At 53.4% G+C, this 12,417-nt stretch overlaps 1 protein-coding gene across 4 annotated transcripts in view; it reads right to left on the bottom strand.

The window, feature by feature from the left end:
* Window positions 1-12,417, bottom strand: part of SGPP2 (sphingosine-1-phosphate phosphatase 2) — a 101,571-nt gene that overhangs the window by 50,730 nt on the left and 38,424 nt on the right. For 3 of the 4 annotated variants that reach the window (XM_049106758.1, XM_049106759.1, XM_049106760.1), the window contains exon 2: window positions 10,336-10,494. In XM_049106758.1, the coding sequence (XP_048962715.1) occupies window positions 10,336-10,494 (159 nt within the window). Of the gene's footprint in view, window positions 1-1,640; window positions 1,725-2,132; window positions 2,394-10,335; window positions 10,495-12,417 lie in introns of those variants that run through there. The other variant, XM_049106761.1, reaches the window with a different exon arrangement.

The following is a 12,417-nucleotide window of genomic DNA, read 5'->3' as shown; positions in this document are numbered from 1 at the left end:
TCATGCATGAACTCTGAGTCCTGTTTATCACGAGCAGTGTGTAGTAGCTGTGATCAGATGTTGTGTGGATGGGCCAGCAAATAGGCAGGAAAAGGCTGAGCTACCCTCAAGCCAGTACGTGCGGTAAAATTTAGCATACTTTTCCCGATTTTCTTGGTTTTTGCATTACTGTGGTTCTCTACTTGCAAAATGAAAAATAAAATTAATCGGGCATATCACATACATAAAAAAGTGGGGAGTACACTGAACATAATTAAGGGAAAAGGCTAGTGCAGAGAGCAGTGGTTCTCGGCCAGGGCTCTGGGATCAGATGGTCGTGGGTTCAAATCCTGTCTCTGTCCCCAATGGGCTATGCCAGCTTGGCTGGCCTGCTCACATCGCTTCTTTGCCTTGAAGATGGAATAATAATAGCGCATCTGTGGCAGGCCGTCATGTCTGTGAGGCCCACCGCTCCGCACCCAGCTCAGTCAGGACTGCATGAATGACAGCTGTCACTGCACTTGGGTTTCAGGGTCCTGACAGCCAGCACAGAGGCTCCGCTCATGAGGAACAGCCAGGCTCGGCCGGTGCAGCGGTGACCCTGCAGCCTCACTGGGGGCATCTGAGGGCCTGTGCGCTGGATCGAGCCTGGAGGGGACCGTGCTGGAGGCGGGGTGCCAACACCAGCAGGTGGACTGGAAAGGGGCCCGGGTCTCCGGGGTCAGGCCGGCTAGCCTCAGTTTCCCAGATGAACCCTCAGATGATGGAGGCCCAACTCCTACCAAGCAGGCCAAGTGTCCCCCGGCCACTGGTGTGTGCCACAGAGGCCATCGCGTGCCCACGGAGGCCACCAGACCAAAAGGTGGAGGCCAGCCTCTCGAGACAGAGGGCTGCCCATGCTGTCTGCCCTGGGGGGAGAAAAGGCAGCAAAGGGCTCCTCCGGAGAAGCCTGGGTGCTGTTCTGGTGGAAGGACAGCGGGGAGGAGATAGTACAGCCATCTGGTTAATAACACCACGTTTGTCTAGCAGCTCTCAAGCTTCCAGAAGATTCCAGAGGCCTTTGTAAGGCTCCTCATCCTCACCTGGCAGGGCCCACAGGCGAGGGATGCAGAGGGCAGAGGAGGCCAGAAGCACAGTGACAGGAAATGCTGGCCTTCCCCAGCACGGATAGTCCCCTGCGGGTCAAATCACCACCCCCTAATGGGACAAAGGGCCACCCTCCCTCCTCCTCTAAGGCTTGGCTGCTGGGGAGGAGATGGAGCGTGGGCCGAGGTGTGGCAAGCCCACAGGACGGGTAGGTGGCGGTCCTCAGGCTGCCAGCCCTGAAACAAGGCGCCAGGGCCCTCCCTCACCCTCCGAGGCCCTGGACTGCTGGCACCCAGGGCCTGACAAGGGCGGGGGTGCTCCCAGGACCACAGCACAGAGGACTGACGGACAGAGAAGGTCCATAGAGGGCCCTCGCAAAGGAGGTGTTCCAAACAGACCAAGCACGTTTCTGAAGAATTGGGGGTGGGTGTGGATAAGTAAAGTGTAGCCAGTTGAGCAAGAGGAGAAAGACCCAGTGTTGGGGACTAACACCAGGTGTGAACATTCCCTAAGCTCCTCTCTGGTTGTGTGTCTTTGGGTAAGCCACTTACCCCTCTGGGTTTCAGTTTTCTCACCTAGGAAGTGGGGTTCTTACATGTAAAGCGCTGGGCTTGGGGCTGGGGGGGTGCTCAGTAAGCAGACCCTTCAAGACGACAGCTCTGCAAACGGGATTGATTGGCAGGGAAAAAAAGAATAGAATTGTTAAGATTTTATTTGAAAACTGTAGCTGAAAGAATGGCCATCACCACCCCACCACCCCATGGCCTACTGATTAGCTGATTCTCTTTTGTTTTACAAGTGAATGGGAGGGAATCTGGGACAAAGTCCAGTCCTGAAGGGTGCTTTGTAAAGCCCTGCAGGGACTCACCCACAGGCAGTGGGGGACAGGAGCCTCCAACCCCCTTCCCAGGCCACTCCTGGGAATTCAGAGAAACAGCCTTGCTTCTCCCTGCCTGGCTGCTGCTTGCCTTCCGGCCTGAGCAGGACCCGGCAAATGCTTTTTTTTTTTTTTTTTTTAAATAAGACTTGAAAAGCTATCATAAAACCAACGGGAGAAGAGGACTCACTGTGCACCAAACTCCATGAAAGTGTTCAGCGTTTTGCAGCATTTGAGCAGCCCCACCAAGGGCTCCTGCCTCCAGGCCGCCGGGGTTCCAAACCCCTTCATACCTGGCTCAGCGGTAAAGCAATCACACGCCCGCGAGAGAGATTAAGTGATGCGTTTAGAAGGGATTCTCGGGATGGGGGGCCGCTCTGGGGGAGGAGTACAATTCATCAGAACAGAACCAACCCCAACCCCAGAGCTGCAGTCTTGGGGGGGAGGGGCGAGGAGCGGGGTCAGGCTGGGTGGGGAAGAAGGTGGGGCACATTTTCCAGCCATGGTCATAAAGGAGAAGGGGGTGCGGGGGGAGGGGGGGCTGCAGATCATTGTTCAGGGTGATGAAGTGACCCCTGCGGAGCCCCAAACGACCTGTGCTACCATCACGAGTCCAGTCTTCAGCTTTTTTTTTTAAACCCAAGTAGTTCCTTATTGTGTTTCAAAACCAAACCAATACCTTTTGCCTAGCCAAGCCCCTGGGGCCATTTACTTAATGTTTAACTAAGACTAAATTAGGAGGCGCTGCTTCAGAGACAGTGGGCGGGATCCGGCGCCTGACTCCACTGCACTCCACGCGGGTCGGTTCGGTGGGGTCGACCGGCCGCGCACGCCTCGGGCCCCATTGACCTCGGCCAGAGCTGGGCAGTCTTTTGAAGTGAACGGCGGTCGCGGTTTAGACAGAGGATTAGGGGCTAATCACATTTAGAGTCATCTCTTGGCCCTAAAGTCGACCCCAGCCGAGAGGGGGTGAATTAGAGGGACGGGCTGGGCTTCCGTGTCCTTCCTGACCCCCGCCCCCCGGGACAGCGCCCCGACCCCGGGAATCACCCAGTCTGCCTCCTCACCCATCTGCGGGCCAGTTGTATACAATAACACTCGACTCCACCGCAGTCACACACCGTGTAGACGGCGGGCACCGCGCCAGCGGCCGTCTCAGGTGGGCCCCGTAGCACAGAGCTCCCGGCCAGCGTTCAGTCGCCGGAACGGGCCCCCGAAACCCATCCTTTTGGACGAGCGCTCTCCCAGGTGAGTTACCTGGACGCCGCAGAGTAGGAACAGGGGGCCCGGCCGCGGAAGTCCGCCACGCAGGTGCCTTCTATAGTCACCGTGCACTGACGCGCTTCCCCATAAAGCGTTGCTTGGGTCCAGGGGGCCGCAGACGGCGGGCAGCCCGACGGTCACCCGGCCACCGGTCTGCCGGGCGGTCTCGACGGTGCACGAGACACTCAGGAAAGCCACGTTCACGTCGGCCCGCAGAGGGGAGGACGTGGATTTGGTTTCCGTCTATTCAAGTGTTGTTATCTGGCCCAACTTTGGCTGTTTTCCTCCTCACTCCACGCCCTGGATGGATCTCGTCTAAGGGTCACACGGGGAGCAGACAGGGACGACTCTCGGCCGTGTCACAGCCCTCCCAGGACCCTCAGGCTGGCTCCTTTCATTTCAAAGTCGGAACTGTCACCTGCCTCGAGCACCTGCACGGCGAGGGCTGCAGTCCACGTCGGGGTATCCCAACCTGGCCCATGGCTTGGTGCCCCAACTCCCCGTCTGTCCCCGCCCCGCAGAGCAGCTGTCTGGACCAAGAACAGTCAAGTATACACGGGCACGAGGTGGAGGGATCACGGTACAAAACAAGCCGGGGCAGGTGGTCTTGAAAATCTAAAGGGAAAGACCACTGGGAGGTGACTGCCTGGCAACAGAGGTAAAGCAGCAGGTACGTGGGGTCACAGCTTCACGCTGGGAGGAGACCACACCGTCCACCGCATCAACCCCCGTGAAGTCCTGGCCCTCGGATTCCCCGGAATCTTGCAACAAATCCCCCCCACTCTTTCCCAAGCTACTTTGAGCGGGTCTCTGTTTCTGGAAACCAAAGAAAACTACTTAAAAACATCAGCCCGCTGCTCCTTTCATGGTATCACAGGACCAGGAGCTTCTGAGCAAACCTCAAAGCTGCTGCTGCAGGTGCAAACAGCCCCTCCCACCCCACGTACACACCTCACTTCCAATCGGGGGTCAACAGAAGCCTTGAGTTCTCAGGAGAGAGATGAACTCTGCCTGAAAATGCTCAGAAGCAGCAACCAGAAAAGCTGTCAGAACCATTTGGATAATAATTTCTTTAAAAATCATCACATTTAGGTAAGATACAGTGGGGAACAGATCTTTTGAGGTCACGTAAAAAAAATTGCAGATTTTCTGACTTGCAAATTTGCAATGTTTGCAAAGGAGAAAAAAATATTTGCAAACAAGGAAAATGTTTACAAATGAGAAAAAAAAGGCAAGGAAAAACTCAAGACAAATTTTAATTTTATTGGAGTTCAGGCAGCAAGAACCAGGTTTTCTTTCTTCTTTTTTTTTTTAAAGATTGTATTTATTTATTCATGAGAGACACACAGAGAGAGAGAGAGAGAGAGAGAGGCAGAGACACAGGCAGAGGGAGAAGCAGGCCCCATACAAGGACCCCGATGTGGGACTCCATCCAGGTCTCCAGGATCACACCCCGGGCTGCAGGCGGCGCTAAACCGCTGCGCCACCGGGGCTGCCCAAGAACCAGGTTTTCTAAGGGCTGGTCACCTGCATAAGCTATTTATGGCCAGAGAAACTACAGGCCAGAAAGATTAGGTGCCTGAAAATAGGAATCCCAAATTCAAATGCCTGAAAGGGGCCAGGGTGGTCACAAAGGGTAAGACAATAGGGAGTGGTGAGGTCTGTGTGCAGACTAAACAGCCAGTATAAAAGCACTGAAATTCAATTTTACTAAAAGATTTGAGAGACGACAAGGAGGGAGGGCAGAAGAGGGAGAAGCAGATTCCCCGCTGAGTGTGGAGCCCGATGTGGGCCTTGATCCCAGTACCCCAGGATCATAACCTGAACTGAAGGGCAGACACTTAACTGAGTCACTCAGGCGGCCTTGAAATTCACTTTTAGATGACTTTAAGTCATATTAATGATACCATAAAGTTAAATACCACTTCCCAAAGTCTCAAACTTCTAAAAAAAAAAAACTTATCTGTAAAGATCTACTGCCTTTAATCCATGGAAAATCAATTAGTTGAGTATCATTTCATAACTGGTGAAAAAAACCAATTAAAAAACCAAAGCCCCCTTTAAAAAACACTCAAAAGGCAGACTTCACAGAAGAGATCATACCAATGGCTAATCAAACTCTGAAAAATGCTTTCATCTTCACTAAGACTTTATGAAATGAAAATTAGCTGAGACACTACTTTTCCATTGGGGAAATCAGCGGTGATTAAAAGAAAAATGAGGATGCACAAAGTTTACAAGGAAAAGTCAAAATGGGTACTCCCACTGGTGGTGGGGGTACTGATACCAAACGATTTCTAGGAAAATAATTTAGCAGCAGACGTCACTAAGCTCAATGATTCTATGAACTCTGCGTGTCAGGAAAAGTTCTGCTCCCTTAGGAACAAGCCAGTTGTTTCCTATGGTTGTAACTTAATCTCATTTTGGTTTGGTCAGGACTAAGTCAAAGACAAATTTGTGGCTCTACTTTGAATCAGCAGGCAACATTTCACTCCAGACCAGGCCTTTATCTCCTAATTTATCCGTACTTCCCCTAATTTTGCTTCTCCCATTTTTTTTTTCCCTTGCATCTCATTCTGAATGCCAGGAGATAACTTAAAAGAGGTGGCATATAAATAAGTAAAATGTCATAAGAACAGACAAAACGGAGCTTCCCAAGGATCAAGCGGAGTATCAACACTTGCATTGCTATTTACTAAAAGAATGGCTTGATTTAGGAAAAAGTGAGATTGTTGCCTCATGTTGCCAAGCCGACCACCATGCAGTTTCAATGTAACGGCCTCTCAGCTTTTTGAGACACAGCAATACTATTTTATAGCTTGTGTATTTTTTTGGTGGGGCTGCCAGTGCACCAGAATGGAAGCCAAGAGAGGGGACGGCCACTCTGGACGGCGACTCTTCCTAAAACATGACCTACTGTATGTTTTCATGAGAATCTAGGTGGAATAGCCTTCTCTGCTCAGTGAAGTCCACTGGCCGAGTCCCGTGCCAGGTTACACACCTTGATAAGTGACAGAAGAGGGAAACCATGACTGGAGGCTCGCTGGTCTAAGGTTCCAGGGATAAAGTACCTTCGACTTGGCAAGAAAGTTCTATAAACGGCACTTAAGTAGAATTCGGAGTTCACAAATGTCATATGGGCAAACCTGAAACACATTCACAGCAAATGTGCGGAACAAGGTAACTCTGGGGGGGGGGGGGGGGCACCTGGCTGCGTCAGCTGGGAGAACGTGAGACTCTCAGTCTTGGGGTTTTAAGTTCAAGTCCCATGTTGTGGGTAGAGATCACTTAAAAATAAGATCTTGGGATCCCTGGGTGGCGCAGCGGTTTGGCGCCTGCCTTTGGCCCAGGGCGCGATCCTGGAGACCCGGGATCGAATCCCACGTCGGGCTCCCGCTGCATGGAGCCTGCTTCTCCCTCTGCCTGCGTCTCTGCCTCTCTCTCTCTCTCTCTCTCTCTCTCTCTCTGTGTGTGACTATCATAAATAAATAAAAATAAAAAAAATCTTAAGAAAAAAATTTTTTAAAGATAACTTTGGGCCAGTCATTTTAATGCGTAAAGCATCGGTTTTAACAGCTCTTAAGAAAATTTAAAAAGGGGGGGGGGGGCACCTAGGTGGCTCTGCCTTGGGCTCAGGTCATGATCTGGGGCCCTGGGATGGGCCTTCTCCCTCCACCTGCCACTCTGCCTACTTGTGCTCTCGCTCTCCCTCTGTCAAATAAATAAAATCTTAAATTGGTAAAGGAGGATGCTTTTCATGTCACTTAGCTCTAAGAAAGGACAGCGGCGGCCGCCTCCAGCACAGGGGGCCCTGGGAGCCGGGAGGAGATCCCCTGAGCCCAACGTGATCCTGGGTGAGTTCTTTAATCCCTCTAGACCTCAGCTCCCCACCCGGACCCGGAGTGGGCTGGCAATCAGCGCCTGTCAGGGGCCTGGGCAGGGTTACAGGCGGTGGAAATAGGCAAAGGGGCCTCGCGGCGGGGGGCTACGTGCCTCCACCCAGGGCGCGGCTGTTCTTATTTGAAGCATCACCATCCCCGTCTATAAAATGGGAACACTGACACCCCACGGCGAGGAAGCCAGTGAGGGCGCAGACACAGGCGCCCGTGAAAGCACTAGAAGCCGCGCCGTGGGGGGGGGGGGGGCAGCTAGGGCCGTGACCCTGCCTAGGCCGCCCCGTGCACACGCATCGGTCGCCCCACGACCCCGAGCAACTTTGGTGCAATGACGCGGGGGAGCGCACCTGCAACCCGGCAAGTGGGGCGGGGAGGGGCTCACCCAGGAGGCGACAGGTCGGCCTAGGGGTGGCCTGGGGTCGGCCTAGGGGTCGGCCTGGGGGTGGGCCTGGGGGGGTGGGCCCGAGCATGGGCCTAGGGGTGGGCCTGGGGGGTGGGGTCCCGGGGGGATGGGCCTGGGGGGGTGGGCCCGAGGGTCGGCCTGGCGTTGGCCTGGGGGTTAGCCCAGGGAATCCGCAGGGCTGCAGCTCTGCTCAAAGGAGAGGGAGGACCATCCCGCCTCCTCCCCAACCCCCCTCTTACCCCCCTTCCCCCTTTCCCCACCGAGCCATCAGGCATCTCTCCTTACAACCTATGCACAGCACAGGGCTCCTCCCTTCTCCCTCTCCTCCCCCCCCCCACGTCTCCTCCCTACCCCACCCCACCTCTCTCCCTCCCCTACCCCATCTCTCCCTGTTCCCCCTCCTCTCGCCTCTCCCCCTCCCCTTCTCTCCCCTCACCCCATCTCTCCCCCCGCCCCCCTCTCCCCTCCCCCTCTCCTATCTCTCCCCCTCTCCCCCTACCCCATTCCTCCCCCTCCCCCGTCCCTCTCCCCTGCCTCTCCCCTCCCCCTCCCCATCTCTCCCCCTCCCCTCCCCTCCCCCATCCTCCCCTCCCTCTCCCTCTACCCCCCTCCCTTCCCCCTCCCCCATCTCTCCCCCTCTCCCCCCTACCCCGACGTCCTTCCCCATCCCAGTCCCTATGTCTCCCCTGCTCCCGGGAGGGCCTCCACCATCGGTACAAGGAACTCCAAGGAATCCACCACCTTGGGGATCCCAGCGTCCACATGGGATATGAAACCCTGAGCTGGGGGCCAATGGACCTGACCGTACCCCCACTTTTGAAAACAAGCAACAGGTCTCCAAAGCGCAGGACAACCTGCCCCTGGAAGGTTGAGCTTGTCCTTTCTGGGGCAAGGATTCGATTTGCTCGCTCTCTGACCACAGGCTGCTTGGGAAATCCTTGGAGGCACAGTGAAACAGAACCTCCCGAGATGATGGGGCGGCCTGTAACGCCCTCAGGGGACGGTTCCTCCTGGCCTGGCAGCAGCCAGCCACAGCTGCCAGCACTCGTCAGCAGTGATAAACGTGGGTCACATCGTGCGTCACATCGTGTGCGCCGCTCGGCCACCACCAGGCTTGGAAAAGTGCTGTGTGTTCACGCGTCCCCACGCACACACAGTGTGTTAGCAAGTAAACGACAGGGAGCAAGCTCAAGCACGGGGACCTTGGGTGCATTTCAAGATGCTGCCAGGCCGTTTGCTTCCCCACCCCACCCCCCTGCCCCTCCGGAGGGGAGGCCCTGCTCCCCGGGTGTGCGACAGACTTCAGAGGAGTCTGCACCATCACACACACTGGCCTTTGGCAAGAAGCATAAGCTTCCGCAGTCTCAGGTCATACTGTCATCCAGGAGCTAGAATTCAGAGCAGGGGAGCTGGGGAAAGCAACCCATGGCTGTGGCTTTGGAGGGAAAAGGAGAAAAATGTCAAAAGAATTGGGGACCAAAGAATCCCAACCGTAAGCCCCAGAGACCTTAGTGGTGGAAGCTTTAGGCTGGAGCTTCAAACCAAGCCTCATACATGTGCACTTCAAGGAGTCTTTGTTCAGCTGACTTTTAATGTTTTAAAGATGTAAGCCTATATTCAAAAAAAAAAAAAGAAAAGAAAAGAAAAGAAAAAAGAAAAAAATGGGAGGCTTCCCATAAAAAAACCAAATCTGGCAACCCTAGCCTGTTTTGCTTCACGGCAGTCACAGGTGGTGCGAAGGGGCCGCTGCTCCCCAGTGCACCCACTGGCCACACTGGGACGCCCACTGACACCTCCCGTCCCGAGCCAGGACTTCTCTGACTTGCCTTCCCCTGCCTTAAAGCACATGTGACGTGATGGCTTCTGGCTGAGGCCGCTCTAACTTGGACCACAACTGAGAAAACCAAGCCCAGAGCGGTGGAGTCATCTGCTTAGGATCACACAGCTTCTCAGGGCAGAGCTGGCGGGACCCCAGGCTCCTTTCGCATGGCCGGGGGCTTCTGGGCCTCGGGACAGAACCTGGAGCTGGGGAGACAGCCGGGCCTGCGGCCCTGCCCTGGGGCTCCCCCGCCCAGTCAAACAGTCTGACCTTCGAGGAAGCCGTTGCTCATTAAACCACCTTCACCTTCGCAGACTAAGCATTACCCTGTTCAAGCAACGACTTGTGGAGCCCCCCCACATGCCAGGCCCCTCGTTCTGTGCACGGGGTGGTCTTTTTTTTTTTTTTTTTTTTTTAAGATTTACTTATTTCAGAGAGAGAAAGAGACTGAGCGTACACGTGCGAGCACGAGCAGGGAGAGGTGCAGAGGGAGAAGCAGACTCCCCGCTGAGCAGGGAGCTGATGTGGGGCTTACCCAGGGCCCTGGGATCGTGACCCGAGCTGAAGGCAGACACTTAACCCACGGAGCCCCCCAGGTGCCCTACTACATGGTCTTCCAAGACCACTGGGAATTATTAATTAACAGCTTCTAGTTTCAATTTTTGGTCAAACTATTAAAATCGGCCTCTTGGGAGAAGGCATTTTATGCCCCTCCCTGGCTTCTCAGAAATCCTTTCTTTCTCCTCTGCACGTCACATCATCTCTCTTCTCTCATCTCTCTTCACCCAAACAGAGGGGTGTGCCAATGCACATGAATCACAGGTTTGTTCATTCTTGCAAGCAAGTTGTGTTTGTCACTTTTGAATTTTTCCTATTATTTTTTTTCCAAAATAACCATATAAAAACTCAACTAAGTGATTAAAAAACAAAAACAGATGTGCAAAGTACTCGAATGCCAAGCAGGTAGTTGTTGCAAGAGCAGCAGCGGTTGCTGAGTAATGAGCATACTTACAACCCATACGATGATCAGCCTTCTGGATAAAAAAGGGTCAATATTCCAGTGAGTGAACGGAAGGAAGGTGATGTAGAACACTTCTTGACCCAAAGCGGCGGAAAATCGGAATAGGTAATAGTAGAAATAATTCTTCACAACATACTTCTGTACATAAGGCTGAAAGACAAAAGTTAAAAGACTCTGAGTTCCTCCGACAAGTTTTAAATGCTTCTCTCTAGAACTCCCTTGCTCTCGACTGCCAGGGCGCTTCCGTCATGTAACGACAGCATCACTGCCATCACCCTGGCCACCGCTGTTGACCATCCGCCAACCCCGACTTGCCCACGAAACACAGAAGCGGTTAGTCCTTCGGAACATGACATAACATCCAAGACAGGGTATCAGGACAAGGCACCCAAAGAGCCGAAGCCTTTTCTTCCCTTTGTACATAAAAGATCTGTTAAGACGCTCTGGGGTCTAGGGTTATGGCAGGTGGAATAGTGTCCCCAGAGATCTCCCACATCCTAAGGGATCCGTGAATGTGCCGCCTCCCGTGGCAGAAAGGACTCTGCGGTGTCATTAATGATGTGGAGATGCAGGGATCACCTGGCCAGCGTGGTCCCCAGGCTCATCACCAGAGAGGAGGAGGAGGAGGAGGCAAGTAAGTCAAGGAGACGACGGGGTGAGGAACCACAGGTTGGTGGATGAAGGGTGCCTCTGGAAGCTGGAAGAAGGAAAGGGGACAGATTCCCACCCCCCGCCCCGAGCCTCACAAAGCAACGTTGCCCTGATGATGCCTCGTTTTGTCCGAATAAGAGCTGTTTTGGAATCCTGACCCCCAGAGCCGAAAGGGAATACATTGGTGGCGTTTGCAGCCCCTAAACAGGTGGTCATTACTTACAGCAGCCGTGGATAACCAGTAGGGACTTTGGAAAAATCACATGCCCATGAATATCGTTATTTGGACTGGGTCGAGTGAACCCAGTCCCGGGATGGTGTAAGCAACACAAGAAGCACACGCAGGATCTGCTGAGTCGTAATCCTATTTTCAACCATCCCTTCCTTCTCTCTTATCCTAGCAGTAGGCAGGGGGAAATAAAAGACTTAACGGGGTAAAGACAGGAATAAGCAATCTATTTTAAAATACAACAAACGCCATGAAATTAGGATAGATTAGCAACGAGGTAACACAAACATTGTCACCCTGTGAAATAAATCTAAAAAATAGAGTCCTTGGCCCCCCCCCCCCCCCCCCCCCCCCCCGGGTGGCTCAGTGGTTGAGCGTCTGCCTTTGGGCTAGGGTGTGATCCCGGGGTCCTGGGATCGAGTCCCACAGGGAGCCTGCTTCTCCCTCTGCCTGTGTCTCTGCCTCTCTGTGTCTCTCATGAATAAATAAATAAGATCTTAAAAAAAAAAAGTTCATATGCTACTAATGGTGGTCATAAACTATATAAAAAATAACTTCAAAGCAAAATGCTGACAATGAAAATGGGAAGAAGAGGCAGCCCTATTACAGGGGTAATCGGGAAAGGGACTCTCCGAGGTCTGTATATTGGCTCCTGGTTGTTTCACACAGTGTCTGGAGTCATTGAATCCTGGCACCACGTTGCATGCATTTATTCTGCAAATATTCCTTCTGTGCCTACCACGACCCAGAACCTGAGTGGAGTGCCAAGATGAGCCACGCTTGGTCCCTGGCTTCAAGGAGACTCTTGGGGGGCAAAGAGGACCGTTTGAGGGAATGAAGGCTTAAAGGACCAATACTGTGTTGGAGGCCTTGGGAAAAAGCCAAGATTACTTTTATATTTAAGGAATACAAAAAAAAAAATGACCTTGAAAATTGGAAGAAATTAACTGTACTTGACACCATTGGCTGCCTGCCAAGTACGCATTCCTCTCTCCTAAGAGGTTCCCGGTTCTATTCCAGCATCTCTGCGTCCCCTCCAGGGTCCTGTGACTCAGGGGGAAGGTGACACTGCTCTCTGCTCCAGTCACGGGAAGTTCAAGGATTCAGCCCCAAGCCAAGGAGTGCGTGGCGCGGCGATAAGCTAGAAACTCACGTCTCTTCGGGCACGAACGCAACGTCTAAGTGAACTCAAG

Source organism: Canis lupus, chromosome 37 (genome assembly GCF_003254725.2).
Source record: "Canis lupus dingo isolate Sandy chromosome 37, ASM325472v2, whole genome shotgun sequence".
NCBI lineage: Eukaryota > Metazoa > Chordata > Mammalia > Carnivora > Canidae > Canis > Canis lupus.
The sequence above is the reverse complement of the archived record's forward strand: the minus strand, read 5'-3'. Positions and strand labels throughout refer to the sequence as shown.